This window comes from Apus apus, chromosome 8 (assembly GCF_020740795.1).
Source record: "Apus apus isolate bApuApu2 chromosome 8, bApuApu2.pri.cur, whole genome shotgun sequence".
Taxonomy (NCBI): Eukaryota; Metazoa; Chordata; class Aves; order Apodiformes; family Apodidae; genus Apus; species Apus apus.
This window is the reverse complement of record NC_067289.1, coordinates 494,218-516,750: the sequence shown is the minus strand read 5'-3', so window position 1 is coordinate 516,750 and position 22,533 is coordinate 494,218. Positions and strand designations below refer to the sequence as shown.

Sequence of the window (22,533 nt, the reverse complement as noted above, 5' to 3'; positions counted from 1 at the left end):
GAGTCCAGAGAAAGAAAACATGCTTCTTTCTCATGTTCTGCACAGGACTTGGAAACAAAGCCTAACAAGCTGAATGAGGTGGACCTGGACATGGTTCCCATGAGTGTGGAGCTAGATGAGGAAGCAGATGGCTTGGAAGAGTACACCTTCCCAAAGTTTGCAGCTACTTATTTTCAGGGGTCATCTACACATACACATATCCGGAGACAGCTGCGGCACCCACTACTCTACCATGATGACAAGGACAATGTCCTGGTATCTTATTCCTTCTTCTTGTTGAACCTGCTCCCTCCAGAGCCTTGGCTTCTAAAGCTCCCCTCATCCTTGGGTTCCCCTACCCCTGGCACAGCCCTGGGAACCAAGGACTTCAGAGCCACACAGATGGTCCTAAGTTCTAGTACAAAAGTACTAGTTCCCATCAGCATTGTTTGGCACCATGCAGGCAGGCACTTCCCCCAGATACCTACCCAACACCAGAGCTCTGGTCACCTTTAGACTGCCTTAAGAGGCAACTCTGAGGCTTGTTTTGACTTCTCTAGATACCCTTTGGGGGCAGTAACAGACTGGAGAGAAGAGACATAAAAGCTCACCCACCCCTTTGCTCTTGTTAGGCAGCTGGTCTGAGTTAGGACAGAATGGGTGGCCCAGTCTTCCTCTTGAACTAGAGGGGGATTGAGAAGGGGAGTTTTCCTGATGCTCAGCAGCCTTGCAGAATGAAAGACCCCCTGCTGCAAAAACTTCATTGTTCCTTGGCTTTCTAGTTGTGGACATGAGGGCTGCCAGGAGAGTTCCCTCCACTGCTTGTCTGTCCAGGGGGCAAATTCAGAGCATCATTCAGCCAGGGTTCCTCCTCCTCACCACAGTACACCTTCAAGGTGCCAGCAAAGGGAGTGGTGAGGGCTCAGCAATCACAGAGCAAATCTGACAAGCCCACTAGGGATGAACGCTCTTCCTTTGGCATGAGAGTGTTGTGAACATTGCTCTCATGCTGTTTCACATGAAAGTAAATTATTGGTGTAAATGGTGGGAGGAAATTGCAATATTAACAGCTTGGACTGGGTGAAAGATGAAAATGCCTTCATCTAAAGAGGAAGACATGGCATGAGGCCACTTGTTGCCTTGGCAGGTTCTGACTGTGCTTTTTCTGCCACTATAGGCCTCTCTAGTCGTGTGGGTTGTCATCCTGAGGTTCATGGGGGACCTGCCAGAGCCAGCAATGTTTGCCAAGAATGCCACCTCCAAAAGCAGCTCCGTGATGACACAGATATATGACACAATTGGCAGGAAAAATCAGGTCCAGTTCAGGAATGACGGCCCAAATATGGTGAGAGGAGCAGGCTATGTTTGTATTTTCATTTGCTCTCCTTGGTTGCTGTGCTGTTCTACCAAAAGTGAGAAAAGCAAAGGAACTCTTTTCATGCTCCTGTCCTTGAAATGCCAGACAGGCAAAAGGTCCCTCCCTTGTCAGTACTGGAAGGACACTGCATCTCCTTCTGGCAGGAGGGAACAAAACAAAAACATCTCCATCTGAGCATCTTTCCTTCCTTAATGAATCATTCTTCCTGTGCATTAAGCTAATAATGGTAATGTGTGTTGCAGAGAGAAAGCAGAAAGGATAACAAGTTTTCCAAGGGTATCTCTTCCCTGAAGCTGAAACGGTCATCCAAGTTGACAGGGAAGGTAAGAGGTGGAAATAAATTGCTTGTGTTCAGTCTTTTTGCCTGGAACCCTGTCTTCAGACCTGGAAACTTGTTCCCCCACCAAGGCAGCACAGCCCTGCACACGGGATACCTGCTGCTCTGCTCTTGCTTTGAAACTGCCCCCATGTGCTGCCCCTCATCCTCGGGCAGATAAACTCTGCTCCTTCCTGCTGGACACAGGGAACCATTTTTTACTGAGAATTGTTGGTATTACAGAACAATTTGCCCAAACCCTGAGCAGACTGTGAACTGCTACGTGCTGAGGGCCATGCAGAAAGTTCTGCTAGCCAGTAATAGTGCTTTAACACTGCATTTTATGAGTTAGCTTGAGAGAGGGTGAAATGTGGCCTGTTTCTAACTGCTCCTGCACTGAGCAGAAAGAATTTTAGTCAGAAAGATAGAGAAGGAATGTCTCTCATTTCTGGGAGAGCTGCCCGGTAACTGGGGAGGTTTCTAGAGCACTCAGGGTTTCTGCTTGGTTTCTTTCAGGTGACAGACCAGCTGAGGAGTGGAGAGGAGGCTTTCCAAGAGGACAGCTCCATCTCTGAGAGACCTATGTCCAACCTAGAAAAAGTGCACTTCATTATTGGCAATGCAATCCTGCGCCCTGCCATCAGGTAGGAGATTGTACCTCCTTTCTAGGACCAGGCACCAATTACATTAAGGAAATCCAGCACCCGCCTTCCGCAGTCCTGGTTCATTTTCCAAATTTATCTCTGGGGATTGCTGACTGAAAGCCCAAGCTAGTCACACAGAACTGAGACTGTAGGCCACACACATCATGGGAGAATGCTTCACCTTTCTCAGAGGGGACACAGAATGACTTGCTTACTGCCTTTTCTGGTGTCTCCCTGTCCTTATCCCAAATCCACAGATCAACAGACAGACAAGAGCCATAAGACACAAGCTGCACAGTGTGGAGAGCTCAGAGCAAGTGTCACATATATGGGGCCAGCAATGCCATTTCATGGCTAGATGACCCAGCAATTACTGTCCCTGTAGAGCCCCTCCACTTGTCACAGAAGGTATTCCAGCATGGGAATTGCACTCAAACTGCTCGAGTAACAAGGGGTGGCAAGAGGCACCAAGTATACACTGAACATTTTCCTGCCAGAGCCATGACATAGTTTCTCCTGTGGTTCACTACAGGTAGTAGCTGATCCACTCCATCATGCTGCAGTCATGCCAGGCTTGCAGTGGAAATGTCACCAAAGACAGTTCAGACAGTGAATCATTATCTGTTGTTTTCACATGTTTTATTACAGAGATGAGATTTATTGCCAGATTTGCAAACAACTCACTGAAAACAGCAACAGGAGCAGCTATGCTCGAGGCTGGATCCTTCTGTCACTTTGCCTTGGTTGCTTTCCTCCTTCAGACACATTTGTGAAGGTACATTCCTAACCTTTCCTACAGCAGCTGAAATGCCTCAGCTGATCTGGTCTCTTGTGCATTTTGATGTTTTGATACAAACAGCCACATAAACTGTTTGGCTGCCATAGGAGCTGGTGCTGTGATTTTAGCAGAAACTGTCTCATCTCATATGCTGAGCTGGGAATTTAAATAAATTATTGCAGTGCTCACTTTTTCATGTCATGCCCTATAAGTTGGTTCTGTTTAGATCTGCAATCTGCAAAGAACCTGTCTCTTCAGTTGGAAACACTAACCTTTGCTCTAACCTAATCAAAAGAAGAAAGCCTCCACTGTCTAATATTAATCACACAGTTAACACAGAGAATAGGCTGACACAGAGAATAGGCTGACACAGCCTTTCTCTGTAGTCCAAAAGTTTTGGAGAATGAGGGGAAAAAATTAGGGTAGAGCTTCTTACATGGGTGTGTAGTGAGAGAACAAGGGGCAATGGTTTGAAGCTTAAAGAGGGGAGATTCAGGCTGGACATTAGGAAAAAGGTATTTCCTGTGAGGGTGGTGAGAGCCTGGCCCAGGTTGCCCAGGGAAGCTGTGGCTGCCCCATCCCTGGCAGTGTTGAAGGGCAGGTTGGATGGGGCTTGGAGCAGCCTGGGCTGGTGGGAGGTGTCCCTGCCCATGCAGAGGGGTTGGAACTGGATGATCTTTAAGGTCCCTTCCAACCCAAACCAGTCTGTGATTCTATTCTGTGATGATTCTATGAAAACTTGGTGTCAAAAGCCTCTGTTTCCACAACACTAGTCCCACCCCTAACCTTTAGTACTTGCCGGTAAACTCGAAGGTCACTGTGTTTAATGAGGATTAGTGCTTCCTAACTCTTTCTGCTGCTCTGTACCTATAGTACCTGTTGAATTTCATCCACCACGGGCCCACAGGCTATGCACCATATTGTGCTGAACGTCTGAGACGTACCTATGTCAACGGAGCACGGACTGAACCTCCAAGCTGGCTGGAACTTCAGGTAGTCAACTCCCCTTTTGATAATTTATATTGATATGTGTCATTTATCCACCACCCTCTCCTCCATGAAAAGTGCCTGGAAAAGTCACTTCATTTGCATAACTAACTAGGGAATGTGTTATTAGGTTTTGGAAGGGGATGGAGTCAGTCTTTCCAAAGGTTCTGCCTGGCCATTCTTTGCTAAAAACACCTCTAAAGGGACATGTTGTCTTCTCAGCTGTGTGAGACACCACCTCTGTGGCAGTCAGTGCCTGGGCAGCCTGAATATATTATTTAAATACAACTGACTTGCATTTGAGCAAATGGGGTCAAGTGGTGCCAGGGGAAGTTCAGGCTGGATATTAGGAAAAAATGCCTTCACAGAAAGAGTGATGAGGCCTTGGAACAGGCTGCTTAGGGAAGTGATGGAGGCACCATCCCTGGAGGTGTTAAAAAAACTGGTGGACGTGGTGTTTTGGGAGATGGTTTAGTGGTTAGGGGTTGTACAGCTGACAGTTGGACTTAATGATCTTTTCCAACCTTGGTGATTCTATGATTTTATGCTGGATTGTATTTACTCACCTGTCTTAAGTCAAATAATGGAAACCAATTGCACAAGGGAACTGAAGACCTTGCTCTGGACATCTTCTTAGATATACCTTTCTGGCTATTCAGTTAACCTAAATCCAGTGGAGGATGTCAGTTAAAAGCTGCAACACATGATTTGCAGGGAGATGCTTCCATCCACTGAGGAGCCAGAACCACCTCCTGAAGGAAGCTCTTACCATCATTTGTGGAAAGAACAGGACTTCAGCTTTTAAAATGGATGAAGTGTGTATAATAGGGCTACATCATCACCCTCTCCTTTCTTTTAAATGTCACCCTAGGAATTAGAAGTCACAGACACATCTATATCACCACCACCACCACTCCCCCACTCTACCAACCCTTATAAGAAGACATCAGTTCAATTCCCTCCTAAATCTCAGTGACCCCATTGCCTAACACACCTCTCCCTGAGCAAAAATGCCTGCTGCAGGCCACATCTCCACTGATGTTTGGAAGGCTGAAGCCGAAGGTGATCAGGCTCACAAAAAGTCTGTCTACACTGTTATGTGATAAACAACTCCCCTGAGCTGGGGGAGGAGGGAACTTGATTCCAGTGTTGCTCCAGGGATGTAATTTATATTCAAGGTTCACCATGCATTGAAGAGACTGTGTGGGCTTTGGAGATTCACTTAAAGGTTGTTGGATGGGGTGTAGAGTGTGTATAGCTCTTAAATCTTCATTCAGCCTTCTTCACTCCTCACAGACAAGTAAAGTTTGGCCATAATTTGTTTCTCTCTTTTGACTCTGACTTACAGGCAACAAAGCAGAAGAAACCCATTATGTTTAATGTCACCCTCATGAATGGCCAAAGCATCACTGTCCCTGCAGACTCTGCTTCCATTGCCAAAGAGATCTGCCAGTTCATAGCAGATAAAACCAAACTGAAGGATGTGTTTGGTTTTTCACTCTACATTGCTGTGTTTGATAAGGTAAAGTGCAGAAAAACAGAAAGAAAACTCTCTTCTCTTTCTGTGGAGTTGCTGCTGTCCACCCAGCCCCACTGAGGACTCCCCCTGAATCCTGGAAGTACCCCCATCCCAGCCCTATGCTCAGACCAAATCAGTTCCCACTCCCAACTGAATCACAGGACCTGATGATCTTATTTTGCCTTTCTGTTGGGCAGCCAGTTGGCTGAGGGTTTGCCTTTGCCAGGTCACACACCTGACCAGTGTCCCTGCTCCCACCCATGGCCAGTGCAGCTCTCTGGTCCCCCCACCACATTCTGTGCCCCCTGCCCGGCAGGCATGTGGCACTGCAGAGCTGCTGGGGCAGGGGGGCTGGCAGGACTGTCACACAAGGGATCTTGCCAGGGCTCTGCTGTTAGCTCACAGGCTGGCATTTCAGCCTTTGTGCTTTTTTTTTCACAGTGATGCCCTCGAACAGACACACACAGCAGGATGACAGGTTGGTGCTCAGGGTGAGGCACCAACTGCCAAGAAATTCATTCACAGATGGCATTTTTGTTTGGATTGCAGCAACACATGCATGGGCAAATGCACTTTAGTGCATACAGGGGATGAGCAGAGTTCAAGGATACAAACCAAAGATTACAAACCAGAGCTGCTTTGTGTTAACTTATTTTCCCCAAGACCATCCTTGTGCATAAAACCCAAACGTATTTACCAAAGTACAACTTGCACATCCCTCTGCTTACCTTCTCAAGGTTTCTCGTTCTGTCAGAAGAGCAGGAGTTTTGGGTTTGTTATGCTTAGCTCAGATCCAAAGCAGTGTCCTGTGTTCTAGGTGTGGTCTCTGGGTGGGGGACGAGATCATGTCCTGGATGCCATCTCCCAGTGCGAGCAGCTGGCGAAGGAGCGGGGCACACACCAACGCCACGCGCCCTGGCGCCTCTACTTCCGAAAGGAAATCTTCACCCCTTGGCACAACTCCCAGGTGGATCCTGTCAGCACTGACCTCATTTACCACCAAGTAATCCGTGGCATCCGATTTGGAGAGTACCGTTGTGAAAAGGTGGGTTTTCTTCTTCATCCTCCTCAAGAGATGGAGCTACATTATCATTTCCCATGTTAAAAAGCAACAGATGAATTAATTTGTCATGGGTATGAACCTTTCCCACCTGTGCAGGTGATCATACCATTGGCACACTGGCAGCTGTAATTAATACCTGTTTTGTTTCTGCAACTTTCAGTTCATGTTGCAGCTGTAGGCACGGCTAAAGGTGCAGTTTAGGTCCTTTTAAAATGGCTTTGATAACAATCTCTTTGATGCTATGATTGCATGAAGTTTCTCTCTCCTTATGCTTGATGACTGTCAAGTTATCCAGACAAAAATGGAGAAACCCTATTCCTAAATTCGTTGGAGGTTCCTAAATTCAAGGTTGGAGGAGGCTGGCTGGAATCTGTGACATCTTTCTAGGCCTCTTTTAATCAATCCATTTTTTCAGGAGGAGGATTTGGTGGAGATAGGTGCAAAATATTGTTACATCCAATTTGGAGATTCCATCCACAATGAACTTGTGCAGAAGGTGCTTCATGAATATATCCCAGTGAAACAGCTGAGATCCAAGCCCATGGAAAAGTGGGTGAGCCTTATAACCTACGCACATGCTAAGGTAAGAGCTTTGTCTGGCACTGCTGGGTAACCACTGTCAAGGACAAGTTTCTGCTTCTTTCACCATTTCCTCTTATAAAGAGTCTGTTGAGGGAAGAAGGAAAAACATCTCTGTTTGTATATCCCAAGTAGTTAGTTAAGACTGGAGAGTGAAGAACTTGCCACTCACTCTACTGTGTAGGGCTCCACAGGGTTGAAAACACAATGAAAAAAAGTCTATTTACATTTCTGAATAGAGTGTCTTTTAAGGCTCTCTGTTCCACATCTGATAATTAAGTCAGGATGGGCATGAGATGGAATGATCTGGCTGGGTTACAGGAATTATTTCCACAGCACCCAAATTGTGTTGGACTGAACAGATCAGTCAGTGGGGAGATCTGAGGGAAATTTGAGATCCACATGCTTGTGGGCAGCCTCAGCTGCATGTGGCTTGGGAACCTCTGGGATCAGACCTGCTCTTTATTGTTTGTAGATCAAAAGATTTGCAAACCGAATTTTAATGAGAAAACCTTGGGTGTCTTTTGCTATTGCAGGCCCCATACACACAGGACCGTCTCTCCCGTCAGGCTGTGAAGGAACAACTTGTAGATTTTGCTCGTTTCCAGTGGCCTTTGCTTTTTTCTCGATTCTTTGAAGTTACTAAGTTCTCAGGTAATGTCTAGAGCCTGTGAGTAGAGGACAGATATAAGATCAAGAGAGGACTTGGATGGCATTGATAAGGAGTTATTTTCTGCATTTTCAGGTCCCAGTTTACCCAAGAACTACTTTATAGTTGCCATAAATTGGAAAGGTATCTGCTTCTTGGATGAGTCAGAAAAGAGGCTCCTCGAGCTCACCTTCCCAGAGATAACAGGCATCCACACCAACAGGTGAGTGCTCCAGAAAGCCAAGATCTGAAGAAGGCATCTTTGCCTGTATTCAAAAAGACTCTTCCATATAGGAGGGATGTGGACTTTCTCCGCTGTCCTGCCAAGTGATTTGATCTGAGCCTGGAAAGGTGATTTAGCCTAGGGCTGGGAAGCAAAGGACAAGTTCTGAGCCTGGAAAGGAAACACTGAAATGGCTTAATATACCCAGCTGGTGGAAGGAAAGATGATCCTACTTAGTCAGGAAGGTAGAAGGAAGCACAGGCAGGCATCAAGCCCAGAATGGCCCAAATATCTTGCATAATAAAGCTGCTGTCTCTTACACATGCTGGGAGTTCATGTACTCCTCAGACATGATGGACCTGAGCAGGATAACTGAGAGAAAGAGGGTAACCTTTGGCTTCCTCAGGGTACACAGTTTTAATTAGTTGCCCAGTTACTCTAAAAGCAGTATTCTTTTGTCTCATTAAGCAGTTTTGTACATAACATGGTGGGTTCCAGAGTGTCTTGAACACCTACCAACCCATGATGAGGTAAATCAAGAACTACCACTGCTCACTGTGAGGGAGTTCTCTGCAAGGGGGTGCAGGTGGCTTGGCTGTGATTGCAGATGGGTCTGTAAGTTTTTCAGGTGCTCTGGTAACAAACTTTTGAATAAAACACAGGGCAGTGAAGTCATTTGGACAGAGTTGCACTCTCATCACCCTTCGTGCTGAGGAGTTTGTCCTGACGTCTGTAAACAGCATTGTCATTGCTGAGCTGGTGGTCATGTTCCTGGAAGGACTGAAGAAGAGATCACAATTCGCCATGGCAATGTATGAGAAAAAATCCCAAGGTAAGTCCTATCACTTTACTACAGGGTACGAAGGAAATCTGGAGAGAACCCACAGCACTTGTTTGATCCCCCTCCCTGGAGGTGTTCAAGGGCAGGTTGGATGGGGCTTGGAGCAACCTGGTCTGGTGGGAGGTGTCCCTGCCCATGCAGGGGGTTGGATCTGGATGATCTTTAAGGTCCCTTCCAACCCAAACCATTCTGTGATTCTATGATGATTCTATGATGATTCTATGATAGAGCCCAAAGGGAGCTGGGAGAAGTTCAGCAAGAGTCCCTTTGCTCCAGGAGGAGTGCCTAGTGATCAGCAAAACAACAAGGCAGCTTGATTCAAGACATGCAAACATCCACATTCCTTCTCCACTCTATTCCTTTGTATATTTTATTTAGAAGTTACAGTATCCAACAACTCAGCCTGCTTATAGCAGGAAGTTGGATCTGGGCTCCCTGTAAATACTTTCCAGGAAAGTTTCACAGAGGTTGTAAACTGGCAGTTTCTATGGCATGTAGTTGATTGGAACAGACAAGAAGAGATTCCTTACAAGCAGTGAGTTTCTTTCCATGCTTTGCCCCCAGTTTTAGACACAAACTCAGTGTCCATCTGAATCAAAGAGAGTTCTGCCATTGCTCTTAGTGGATCAAAATCAGGCTGTCAGAGGAAATTTAAGTGACTTCTCTGAAGCGTTGCTGGATGATTAGCTGCATTTACACAAATCACTTTCTGTTGCTAATTGAATTCAGGCCTTCAAAATACAACAGTCCTGTCTTTCACATTGCAATCCCTTTGCATTTCTTGGACTGTCCAGCCTGAACACTACTCCCTTATGCTGTTTTCCAGAAGACTCTGCCATCCTGTCCTTCAAGAAGGGAGACTTGCTAATCCTTACCAAAGATAAAAGGCTGGATGAAAACTCTGGATGGATCTCTGCCCAGAATGAAAGGACAGGAAAAACAGGGAATGTATTTTTGGAAGAGATCTACATCATCCCTTCTCTCACAAAACCATCTAGTCAAGTGCTGGTAAGAAATGTTGACCACTCTCTTAGAAGAGACTGGAAGATAAATGATAATAACAGTGTTAAATATGATTGAATTTATAACTGGAAGTTAATTATTTCTCCAAAGTCAGACAAGTTCTATACCTCCCATTGAAGCAAAGCATTTCATTCTGTCCTATCTGAAACCAAATCTGAACCTAGGCCAAACTCTAAAGACAAGGCTGCAATTGCACAAAAGCAAAGCCTTTAAAAATAACTGTCTGTTCCCCATGAGGGATTTCAGCACCTGGAATTGGTAGCAATTAATGGCAATGGGTCTGCAGTTGAATTTGATGGGTGATCATATATTACGTGTCAAGGGAAGCTCCAAGTGCACAGGTTGCTTTCAAAGAATATAGCCTTGGAGGGGGAGTCAACACAAGGTTTTCAACTGACCACTCACTCTGCTAACAATTCTGTCTTCAATTTTGGAGACTCAGTATATTGGATGGGGTGCTGGCAAGTAAAAAGCTAAAAAAGTTGTGGAAAAACACACCAGTGGTTAGCAGGTCCACTTCTAACAAGTGTATTGCTTTGGATAATAACACACATTTTAGTGGCTACTGCTATTGGGTGTCTGGAAATTACTTGCTTGAGTCTCCTAATCCAAAGTATTTCCCGAGTCTCTGAAAGATGCTGCTTAGAGGACAGAAGCTCTTCTACAGCACAGAGAACTCCAGCTCAGTACACACCATTTGCGTGTATGTGCCCAGTAACACCTGACAATATGTGCAGAGACCTATGTCCATGTGACATCTCTACATGCTGTGTCATTCCAGAGTTTGCTGATGATGTCTCCAGACCAGAGGAGGACAGCTTCACAGAAGTCCTATGTGGACGAACCTGATGAAGAGGATCTCAGAATGAAGCCTTACACCTTGGAGGAGTTTTCCTATGAACACTTCAGGTGAGGCTCTCTCTGTGTAGTGTGTGCCTGCCCTAAAAAGGTTCTGATTGCTCTTCAGTGATGCTTAAAGCCTAGGAAGTAACAGCATCTCCCATTTCTGACTGGGATTCTTCTCTTAGCTCCCTGTAATTGTGTGACTGGATGTGCAGAGATTCTGCTATGTGGCCTGCTTGTATCTTTTGTCTGCAGAAATGCAAAGTGCATTTGTAGAAGTGAATAGTAGAAGAACCACACCTGGACTTAATTCTTTCCAGCAGGCCTTGTTCTTACTTCTCACCCTTTCTTCTACACTTACCAGTAGGAAGGATACGCAACATCCCAGGCCTTGGACATTAAGGGAAAAATTAGTCTTCTAGAACCTCTCTTTTTGCAAGCCTTACCCCCTCTGGATCTACAAGAAACTACATTTTCCTGTTCTTGTTGACCTGCATAATCAAAGGAGGTACACACTCACTGCCTTAGGAAAGAACATGCCTAGAGGTAAAGTCTGACCTCCTATGTTCATAGCAATACTGGCCCAGTAATTTTGTGTTGCCTGCACTTGTCTTCACTCAGGACTCCTGAGAAGGAATCCATCAGCAAAGCAGTTCTCCAGAAGTCCCGCGGGCGCAGTCAGCTGTGGGCACACTCTAAGGAGCCCTTGAAGCAGCCCCTGCTGAAGGCAGCGTGCACAGACCCTGATCTTCGGGACTTGGCATGTCAGGCCTTCATTGATATCCTTTCACTCTTCTCCTGGAGGCCTGAGGGCACTCAGGGGAAGGAAGAGCTAGCAACATCCTCTGAACTCATCTCCACTGGGATAATCCCACATCCAGAGTATGGGAGATACATTTACATGAAGGTGGGGAGTATCCAGCTCTCCATGACTTAGCCTTGCTTCCTTTGTCTACAGAGGAAAAGTTTCTATTCCCTCCCAAAGCTCCACAACTCCTGATGGCTCACTTGATCTCTTAATGGCTTCAGGAAGAAGTGAGATTTAGGGCAGATGACCAGAGCAGGCAGCTAGTGCTGCACAAATTGCAGCGAAGCAGTGACTGCTGCACAGGGAAAGGGAGCAGGAGACAGGCAGGGAATATGTTCCACACCCTCCTCCCAGAATTTGCAACTGAGACTTCAATGGTCAGTGATATGTTAAGATGCAGGTGAGACTTCCCATTTACCTTATAGAATCATAGAATGGTTTGGGTTGGAAGCGACACTAAAGATCATCTAGTTCTAAATCCCTCTGCATGGGCAGGGACACCTCCCACCAGCCCAGGTTGCTCCAAGCCCCATCCAACCTGCCCTTCAACACTGCCAGGGATGGGGCAGCCACAGCTTCCCTGGGCAACCTGGGCCAGGGTCTCACCACCCACATGGTGAAGAACTTCTTCCTAATGTCTAATCTGAATCTACCCACCTCTAGTTTTGATCCATTCACCCTAGTTCTACCACTACTCGATGTCCTATAAAGTCGCTCCCCAGCTCTCTTGTAGGCCCCCTTCAGATACTGGAAGGCCACAAAAAAGTCTCCTCAGAGCCTCCTTTTCTCCAGACTGAGTAACCCCAACTCCCTCAGTCTGTCTTCATAAAACATACCTTCCAAACTTTTCCCGCTTTTGCCCTTGACAAGACATTCACCCATCATGAAATTCATGGGGGACTATCCCTCAAAGCAGGCACACTCCTCTGTGGAGGTCACTGACCAGATATTTGTTGCAGCTATGCAGGAGGAAGTCCTGCGGGATGAGATTTACTGTCAGATTATGAAGCAACTGACGGAGAACAGAAACAGGTACTGACCTGGGGACATGTAGATATATATATAAAGCATGTAGATCACATTAGATCATTTCCCACCAATACTCTGAAGTAGTTAAATTAACTAGGTTACACAACTGGCTTGCAGAGCAGGTTGGTTATACAGGCCCCAATACATGGATAAGTTGCTGAAACAAGCTGCTGTTTTGCATCCACACCCCTAAAATGAGAATTTGACCAACTTGCAGGAGAACTGAACTGCAAAAAGAAGCTTAAAATAATACTAATTATGAAGAATGGAATGGTTTGTCTGTTTCTAGCTGCAGTGTGTCACTGCAAAAGTTAGAGAAGGAGCTACTGGTCGTTTATTTTCCTTCTTACTGCTCCACAGATATTAAATTTAGTGGAACTTTTAGCATGTATGTAACTATTAAATGGTAAATTTCTGAGTGTGCAGTGAATCCTGTAGGCTATTTAATGCACAGTCTGTAACCATAGTGCCAGTGCTATGCCTGATGTACTCTCACCAATTTAGTTCAGTGGGTCATTCACTATTTCGACAGGGCTCACTGATGTGGAAGAACAATGCTTGAAAGGTGGTTATTTCCATATTATTTTCATGAGAACAACCAGCATAACAAATCTTTCACCCTTCCCAGGCTACTGCCCTGTGAACCATGTCACGCTCTCACAGAGGCACAAACACCACTGATCTGTAGAGTATAAATGGGATTAAAATAGTGTGTCTTCATCTGCAAAATTAGGCAACTAAATGGGAAGAAAGAAGCCAGGACCTCTCTATTCAGCAGTCTGGTGCCCATTCAGAGGCAAACCTGCTGGCTTTCCCAGCCAAACCCACTGTGCACCATTTGGCCTTGCAGGGTGGTCCCTGTGACACAGCTGAAGTGGGTTCTGCTCCTGGTTTTGAAGGCTGACTGACCTCCTGGCTGCAGAGCCTTCCCTGCTGCCTAGGGATGAAAAGCCAGGAGAGACTTGATTGGCAGATTTCACAGGTCCAGGGGCTGGAGGAACGGCTTTCTGCCTGAAAACTGTACAGACTTGGAGTTTTTTAGAACTGTAACTACCTCATGACGCAATGTCACTTTTCAGAGCAGGAGCACCAGTAAGGGCAAGTCAGTTACAAGCAAAGTGCAGGTGCTGGGAGCAACTGGCAAGCCCAGAGAGCAGGTGAATACAAACAGCTGATAAAGCACAATCCAAAGAAATAAGAGCTTGAACAGCAAACTGACGGCTTTCCAAGTGAATGGCCATGGATCATTGCTGCCAAGATGACTGTTAAACTAGAGCTTATATTTATTAATGAGATTTGCAACTGTCATGAATATTTATGAGCAGCATCTTTGCATTCAGCCTGTGACTGTTGCACAGGAAGAGGCTGCAGCTCTTGTGAGAAGGCTCTGCTGATCTACAGCTCCCTGCTGACTGGCACAACACCCCACGATGGGATTGTGCTTCCCTTTCCTGTAGCTGGTGTGTGGTCAGACAAATATTGTGTGTGGTTAAACTGTTTGCTTTGTGTTCACAGGTACAGTGTGACCAAGGGCTGGCAGCTCCTTTGGCTCTGCACTGGCCTGTTCCCACCCAGCAAGTCACTGCTGAAACATGCCCAAAAGTTCATGGAGACACATCAGAAAGAGACACTGGCCCTGGAATGCAGTCGGAGGATTCAGACAGTGATGAGGTAAATATGATCTGGCACATAGCCAGCCCAAACTGGGCAAAAGTCATGAATCATAGAATCATCCTGTTTGGAAGGGACCTTGAAGATCATCAAGTCCAACCATCAACTAAATCCCCCTACCATAACCTAATTTACCTATTCAGTGCTTAAATCATGTGGCTAAGCACTATATCTGTATTTCTTTTAAACATTTCCAAAATGTTTAAAAATTTCCAGGGATGGTGACTCCACCACCTCTCTGGGCAGCCTGTTCTAGTGTCCAACCACTCTCTGGGTATAGAAATTACTTCTAATATCCAATCTAAACCTCTCCTGGTGCAGCTTCAGGCTACTTCCTCTCCTCCTGTCATTGTTCACTTGGGAGAAGAGGCCAGTTCCCACCTCCCTACAACCTCCTTTCAGACAGTTGTAGAGAGCAATGAGATCTCCTCTCAGCCTCCACTTCTTCAAACTAAACAATCCCAGTTCCCTCAGCCTCTCCTCATAGGGCTTATTCTCCAGACCTTTCACCAGCTTGGTAGCTTCTCTGGACAAGCTCCAGCAACTTGACAACCTTCTTGTAGTGAGAGGCCCAGAACTGCACGCAGGACTCGAGGTGTAGCCTCACCAGTGTCCAGCACAGGGGCACCATCACTTCTCTACTCCTGCTGGCCACACCATTCCTGATGCAGGCCAGGATGTTGGCCTTCTTGGTCACCTGGACATGCTACTGGCTCATGTTCAGCTGCTGTCAACCAGCACCCCCTGGTCCTTCTCCACCATGGAGCTTTGCAACCACTGGTGCTAAAAAATCACAAGGGCTAAAATATTGAGACTCTTCCCTTCCTTCCTCTCTTTACATCCTTTTTATTTAAATGATGGTTATTTTAAATTATCTTACAGACATTTTGAAGTGCCAGGAGAGGTCAGCCTCACAGATTCACTTTTTTCTTTCACAGAGTTAGCAATGTTTTTCAAAGTTCAGCATCACACGTAATCACCAGACCCCCAGAGCTGAGTATTTCAAACATGCTGAAGGGCAGGAAGATTGAAATGAAATCCTGAGCTGTCACTCACAAGGTCCTGCCCTTGGTTTTCCTTTGGTGAGGCAGCAGGTCATTATGCCTGAGGATGAGTCTTGAGTTTGACTCAGTAGTACAGAGCTGCACACATGGAACCACAGAATGGTGAAGGTTGGAAAGGGACCTTAAAGATCACCAGGTTCCAACCTCCCTGCTATGAACAGGGACACCTCCCACCAGACCAGGCTGCACAAAACCTCATCCAACCTGGCCTTGAACACTCCAGGGATGGGGCTTCCACAACTTCCCTGGGCACCCTGTGCCAGTGCCTTCCTACCCTCATGGTGAAGAATTTCTCCCTGATGTCTCACCTAAATCTCCCCTCCTTCAGTTTAATCCATTCCCCCTCATCCTCTCACTCCCTGCCCTTGTCCCAAGCCCCTCCCCAGCTTTCCTGGAGCCCCTTCAGGCACTGGAAGGTGCTCTAAGGTCCCCCCAGAGCCTTCTCTTCTCCAGGCTGAACAGCCCCAACTCTCTCAGCCTGTCTCCAGAGCAGAGCTGCTCCAGCCCTTGGATCATCTCTGTGGCCTCCTCTGGACCCTCTCCAACAGCTCCATGTCTCTCCTGTGCCAAGGCCTCCTGGCTCCTGGCCAGAGCCAGACTCAGCACTCCAGGTGGGGCCTCACCAGAGCAGAGCAGAGGGGCAGAACCCCCTCCTGGCCCTGCTGGCCACACTTCTTTTGATGCAGCCCAGGACACAACTGGCCTCTGGGCTCCAGCGCTCACTGGTGGCTCATGTCGAGCTTCTCATTTCCTCCCACCCCCAAATCCTTCTCCTCAGGGCTGCCCTCCAGCCATTCTGCCCCCAGCCTGGATGCTGCACCAACCCCGGGGCAGGATCTTGCACTTGGCCTTATTGAACTTCATGAGGTGGGGATGGGCCCACCTCTCAAGTCCATGCTTGTGAACAGTGCTGTGTCACCAGGGTAAACCCCAGCCTTCTCCCTTTTGATGCTGCTCTGAGTTACCACCTGCGTGGACCAGATGACTTCAGAGGGGAAGCTCCCCAGTGTCCTCCTCAGCTCCTCCATCCTCCCCCTTCCATCAGGCTGGGTCCTGTGTTTGGTCTGGGAGCACTGTGGGTCAGACTGGAGGGGAATGCTGAAACAGGGGCTGTGTCCCTTGCAATGTGTGCTTTGGCACTACTGGGGAAATATCACTGCACATTGAACTTGCCTTTGAAGTGCCTAAAAAAATGCACATTGGGAAATGCTCTTCATTGTTTTTCTCCATGGAGAAGACAGAAAATTTCCTGCCTCCCTGTATGATGTGCTATTCATGCTCTAATCCCTGTTGTGCTGTACAGAGTGTCTTCAGAGTGGGGAAACAGGGAAGGGAAAGCAGAATGGGCTCTTAGGGAGAATAATTCTGTCTGCTAAACTGCCCCAGATCTGGAGCCACAGGGGGACTGGATGAGGAACAAAGACAAACGTTCTCTAAGAACATTTATTCTCCTAAAATTAAACCTGCACCTACATAGAGTAGAGTAGAATAGAATATTTCAGTTGGAAGGGACCTAAAATGACCATCTAGCCCAACTTCTCCCTTTTAAGTAACCTGCTGTCTTTGGAAAGGGGAGAGCAGGCAGCTCAAAGGACTGACCTACAAAACGTGGAGTGGAAGCCAGCTGAGCCCTTGGGTAAACCTTTTTCTTCATAAAGAAAACTTCATCCCCAGACTCCTGGACAGGGAACCAGCAAGAACCCTGATGGGTGTTCAGCAGATCCTACCTTGGCAATTAATTTCTAGCTGAGGCTGCAAGGAGAGATGGCCCTGTGCCTCCAGCCAAGCTGCTGCACTTCCTTGATCTCCTGTGGCCTCCCTCTGCTGCAAGTCCAGGAGTAGATGCTGGAGTGGGCCAGGTCCACACAGCTTTTCCCTGATGCAAGGATAAGTATATTTCTCCTTGTGGCCATTATCTTCACTCTTCAATAACTGTGAGGAAAAGTGTTGCTGAATACATAGAAGGGGTAATGGTACTGGCTAGGAAGGTGCCTTGTTCATGCAGCCTCCTTGAGGAGTAGAGCAGAGGTTTAATACACAGGGTAGTATGATGCTCAGTGTCTTGCTACTAATGCATTGAATTTGCACTGGGGTAAAGGCCCATTGGAGCCCACCCCATCCTACAACACAGCACATTTTGGATGGAGTGTGTTGTTCAGATGGAATGCTGTTGTCCAACTCCTTAAAGATTAAACATCCAGCACTGATCTCTCATGATGGTGGTGGCATTTTCCAGGAGTGGCTCCAGGAAGTGGGCACCTCACCCTGTGGAAGTTGAGGCCATCTTACAGAACAATACGAAGATTTCACACAAGATTTGTTTCCCCAATGAAACAGAACAGGTGAGAATGTACTTATTGTCCCAGCCTTGGCTATTGTCTCAGCCTCGATGTATTTGTTCATGCAGGAGCACACTGCAAGATATGCAGTGTTCTCAATTCTTCCTCTCCTCTGTGTAACAAAAGTCTTGTTGTCTCACAGACATTTAATGTGGGAACAAACACCAAAGTTCGGGCCCTGTGTCAGAACATTGCTTCCAAATTGCAGCTGAGTTCCTGGGAAGGTTTCAGCCTCTTTGTGAAGATTGCAGACAAGGTAACTCTTCTCGAGGTCTCCCTTCATTTACCAGACCACAGAAACAACCATGTATCAAGCCAAGGCTTTGCCCAGGTGTCCTGCAATTGTACAGATCCCACTAGTGAGAGGAGACTGGTGGCTGATCAGCACCAGTTGATTGCTCCCTAGCTTCTCAGCAGCTTGCCTTGTCTGAGCAGCAGCTGGGCTGCCTTGCTGAGATGCCCCTTCTCTGGAACTGCAATCAAGGCAAAGGCAGCACTGAGTCCAAGCAGAGTTTCTGATTGTGCCAATGTTTTACAAAGAGGAGAAGGCTAGGAATAAGGGAGACATCTTCAGCTTGACTTCAATAAGCAGGTTGGAAAGAAAAAAAGCCACAGAAGGTCCAATAAAAATCCCCACATGCAATGTAAAATAACTTGAGCCTTCCTTCTCCTATTTCTCTACTTCTTTTCTCTTGCCTTTGTTTTTTCTGCCGTAATTGTGCTCACTGTAGCCAGGGAAAGAAAATTCAGCCTGATAGCTGGGTATGGTGGCATGGTGTTGTGGTTCGGGACAACAGGACAACAAAGGAACAGCCACATGGCCACTCACTCAGCTCCCCACACACACACACTCTGGGATGAGGAGGACAAAACTCATGAGTTCAGACAAAGGACAAGGAGGGTTCTTCACCAATTAAGATCCCGGGCAAAACACACTCGACTTGGGGAAAAAATAATAATTGAATTACACACTAATCAAACACACACAGGGCACACACAACACACAGAGCAGGGCTTGCATATGTTACCCCTCCCCTCCCTTCTTTCCGGGCCCAAATCACTTTGTTCCCAGTTTCTCTCCCTCCTTCCCCCCAGCAGCACAGGGGGATGGGGTTTAGAGTCAGTTCACAGGCTGGTGGTTCCTGCTGCTCCTTCCTCCTCAGGTAGAAGGATTCCTCACAGTCCTGCCCTGCTTCCCCACGGGTCCCTCCCATGGCAGAGTCCTCCACCAACCTCTGCTCCATCAGCCCTTCCCACCAGCCCCGGAGCTGCTCCAGCGCTGCCCAGAGTCACGGGGGCTTCGGGAACAGGCACCTCCCCTGCCCGGGGGCTTCCACAGCTGCACCATCCCAGCCCACTGGCAGCAAATCCTCTGGCCACAAAATCCAAGTCCACTGGCCAAGTTCACCCCTCCTCGCGACCCCAGAGAATGTTCCACCACGTTCCTCCACGAGTGCAGGGGCACAGCTGCCATCTCACCATGGGCTGCAGGGAAACTTCTGCTTGGGCACCTTCCTCCCCTTCTTCCTCACCAACCACCAGCACCACTTTCCTTCCCCTGCACAGCTCTTCTCCCTTAAGTGCTTCTATGCCCAGGTGTTGAGTCTTTTGTATGTTAATTGCTGAGGCACATCTATTGTCCCTCCAATGGCTCCTTGGCTGGTTTGGAGCAGGGGCAGCTTCTCAGCCCCTTGGGGCCCTTCCCCAGCTACCAAAAAACCCACCAAACTAAATCAGAACACACAGGCAGTATTATACATTATCTGCTAATCACTCTTCATTGCTTGGCCTCTCCAGGTGATCAGTCAGAATGAAGCAGACTACTTCTTTGATTCACTAAGGCAGGTGACAGACTGGAACAGGAGAAACAAACCAGGGAAAGATGGTAAGGAGGATGCCAGCATCACAAGAAGCTGCACGAGATGCTGTGTTGAACTGGGGAAACAGCACATGTAACCAGTAGGATTCACTCCATCTTGGGAAGTGTGTGGCAGAGCCTTGATCATTTTTGGTTACTGCCTGCACCAGCAATGAGATCCAGTGACCTGCTGCAGCCAAGCACTGGCTTTCAGAAACATCACAACATCTATGTGGGGGGATCTCTCCAGAAATTTTAAATTGGTACCAAAGATCTTTTTTGACCTGTTGCATCCGAAGCACACGAGTTAGACATGATCCTTGTTACAGTCCAAGGCTCATGCATCACCAGGTATCAGCCCACATGGGTCAACAGATTATTACCTGGTGATACCAAAGCACAAGTTGTGTTGCCAGGGGAACACTTGTCAGAATAAAACAGTATAACCCTAATTACAGCAATTCTTTGCACTTCACTCTCATGGATAACAGGTAGAAAGATGTGAGGGTGCTAAATCCCAATCCAGCTTTGTAAATTAGCTATCAGGGAAGGCATGTGCATCAGCACCACAGAACTCAGCTGTGCTGAAAACTGGAAGCAGCTGCCATGAGCACCAAGAAACAACCAACACTCCTACTGCTGGCAGCCTCTCTCTGCTCTAGAGGAGGAAGATCACTTAGATCACTGCAGGATCAGTGCCCAGTAACTGACAACCAATCACTTTCTCAGTAATGTAAAATATATATTTTATTTTTTTTTGTAATGTTTGTTACTATTAAAACCACAATTACATTGCATAAGAAACTTACAAGCCATTTAAAAACTGCAGAGCTCTGCAGTGCTACAGAGAACACTAACCAGGTGGTGTTTCCTTAGGGGCTGCTCTGTCTGTGGCTTACCAGGTGTACTTCATGAGAAAACTGTGGCTGAATGTAACTCCTGGGAAGGACCTGAAAGCTGATTCCATTTTCCATTACCACCAGGTAAGCAGCTCCCTAAAGCATAAATATAACAGCAGGCAATCTGATCCAAGAAATACCCATGAGAAAGGAAGCCTTCTGGAATGCTGCTGTCCCCCTCACCAAGGCCCGCATTGTAGAGTCTCTAGAGGGCACGGCTCAGCCTCAGGAGCAGATTTGTTTCTCACAGTGTTCACACCTTAGCTCTATTACTTAAATTAGGAGCACAGCTCCCTAATCTAATTGCTCCCTGGAGGTGCTCATCTTACTCTGTAATTCTATGGAGAATCATAACATGGTTTGGGCTGGAGAGGACCTTTAAAGATCATCCGGAGAACCTCCAGAAGGAGTCAAAAGTTCCTGGGATGCCTTTGGACTGTGTTTGGTGAGACTCACATCCCAACCACAGATTTAGCATGCATAAGTCAGTGTTTGCTTCAGCCTATTCTGTCTGAATTCAGAGCTGGTTTCTTCCAGGAGTTGCCCAAGTACCTCAGAGGCTACCACAAGTGTTCCAAGGATGAAGCTGTCCAGCTGGCAGGGCTGATTTATAAAGTGCGCTTCAACAACGACCGCACGCAGCTGGCAACCATCCCCAAATTCCTGAAGGAGCTGGTGCCAGACAATTTACTCCGAGCAATCTCACCAGATGAGTGGAAGAAGGTAAGAACATCAGCTTTCATTAATCATGTGACTTTGACAGAGCTTTATGAGAGAAGACAGAGATGGACACATTTTTGATCTGGCAGTCTTTGAAAGCATGACTGAGGGATGCTACTGGATGTTGCTGTTTTGCCTCTTACAATGCATCCTTTGTATCCTCTCTACCAAAGCTCTGAGAGATACCTGCAGGCCTGGACCACTGATTTGTATATCTTTCTTAGAGATACTAATCTATTTTCAGAGTCTGGAAGAAGAGTTAGAGATAGGAAAGCCAGTGATGGGATTGGGAATTTGAGTATCTTGTAGAGAAATGGAAAAGATGTCCTAAAAATGTCATAATTTGGCCAGCAAATCAGTCACCCTGCACTGTGTGCATGTTACTCACAGAAAAAGGCCCTTCTATCCACCAAAAAGCAAAGAAGTTTCAGCAGGTACTGATCACTTAGTCCACTGAGGAAGACACAGGACACTATTTCAAACACAGAAGGAAAATTCACCCAACACGTTTCAGCAGAAAGTGTGCTACGTGGTTGTGGGTGTTGGACACTGGCTTCCTGAGTTTTGTTTCCTCCCATATTGTCCTTCTGCCCTGAAGTCTATTCCCTTGGGCTCCTGGACTTCCTTCACCCAACATATTAGTTGGGAACCCTGGGAGGGTTCTGGGTCCACTTGGCCCCATGGCATGGAAGGCTGGTTTCATTTTCACTGTCTTCTGTTGCTGTGGGCAAAAGGCTGGTCTTGGCAATCAGAATGTTGTCTTCAGTGCCAGTGCTGGACGTGGGAAACCTGCCTGTCTCCAACTGAATAGACTTTGTGTCCTTGTTTCTAAACAGAACATTATTGCAGCATACAGCAAACATGAAGGAAAAACCGTGGACGAGGCCAAGATTGCCTTCTTGAAATTGATACACCGGTGGCCAACATTTGGGTCAGCCTTCTTTGAGGTGAAGGTAGGTTTCAAGATTTGCATGAATGGCTTTGGTGGCACATATGGACTGACTAGAATTCCCATTATCTGCTGAGGAAAACTCAGTTCCTTGAATGTGGGAAGATGGGTTCTTTATCCATTCTGAACTACCCCTGTTTATTGACTGGCTATGTTGTTGTTCCAGCTGTACTACCTAATACTACAAGTAGGTAGTAGATGGAGGGCTTTTAGTTACATAGGTTGTTCTGTCATTGTTCTCCACAACAAAATACTGCCAAATTTTGTATGTCTGAGGACTCTTCCCTCAGAACAGAACTGTCCTAATCCTCTCTTTCTGCAGTGGATGCCCCCCCCCCCCCCGCCCTGAATCATTCCCCATTTGGAACCTTTAA

The 22,533-nt window shown here is 46.9% G+C and overlaps 1 protein-coding gene across 8 annotated transcripts in view; it reads left to right on the top strand.

Moving 5' to 3' along the window:
- MYO7B (myosin VIIB) overlaps positions 1 to 22,533 on the top strand; it is a 59,968-nt gene that overhangs the window by 33,425 nt on the left and 4,010 nt on the right. For 4 of the 8 annotated variants that reach the window (XM_051625860.1, XM_051625859.1, XM_051625857.1 and 1 more), the window contains 23 exons: positions 46 to 255; positions 1,157 to 1,324; positions 1,600 to 1,680; positions 2,190 to 2,317; positions 2,966 to 3,092; positions 3,969 to 4,088; positions 5,431 to 5,604; positions 6,419 to 6,646; positions 7,080 to 7,247; positions 7,780 to 7,897; positions 7,989 to 8,115; positions 8,778 to 8,947; positions 9,783 to 9,964; positions 10,761 to 10,888; positions 11,444 to 11,601; positions 12,509 to 12,662; positions 14,175 to 14,330; positions 17,631 to 17,736; positions 17,876 to 17,989; positions 19,531 to 19,618; positions 20,468 to 20,574; positions 21,028 to 21,213; positions 22,047 to 22,163. In XM_051625860.1, coding sequence (XP_051481820.1) covers positions 46 to 255; positions 1,157 to 1,324; positions 1,600 to 1,680; positions 2,190 to 2,317; positions 2,966 to 3,092; positions 3,969 to 4,088; positions 5,431 to 5,604; positions 6,419 to 6,646; positions 7,080 to 7,247; positions 7,780 to 7,897; positions 7,989 to 8,115; positions 8,778 to 8,947; positions 9,783 to 9,964; positions 10,761 to 10,888; positions 11,444 to 11,601; positions 12,509 to 12,662; positions 14,175 to 14,330; positions 17,631 to 17,736; positions 17,876 to 17,989; positions 19,531 to 19,618; positions 20,468 to 20,574; positions 21,028 to 21,213; positions 22,047 to 22,163 — 3,315 coding nt within the window. Of the gene's footprint in view, positions 1 to 45; positions 256 to 1,156; positions 1,325 to 1,599; positions 1,681 to 2,189; positions 2,318 to 2,965; positions 3,093 to 3,968; positions 4,089 to 5,430; positions 5,605 to 6,418; positions 6,647 to 7,079; positions 7,248 to 7,779; positions 7,898 to 7,988; positions 8,116 to 8,777; positions 8,948 to 9,782; positions 9,965 to 10,760; positions 10,889 to 11,443; positions 11,602 to 12,508; positions 12,663 to 14,174; positions 14,331 to 17,630; positions 17,737 to 17,875; positions 17,990 to 19,530; positions 19,619 to 20,467; positions 20,591 to 21,027; positions 21,214 to 22,046; positions 22,164 to 22,533 lie in introns of those variants that run through there. The other 4 variants (XM_051625858.1, XR_007890151.1, XM_051625861.1 and 1 more) reach the window with 4 other exon arrangements.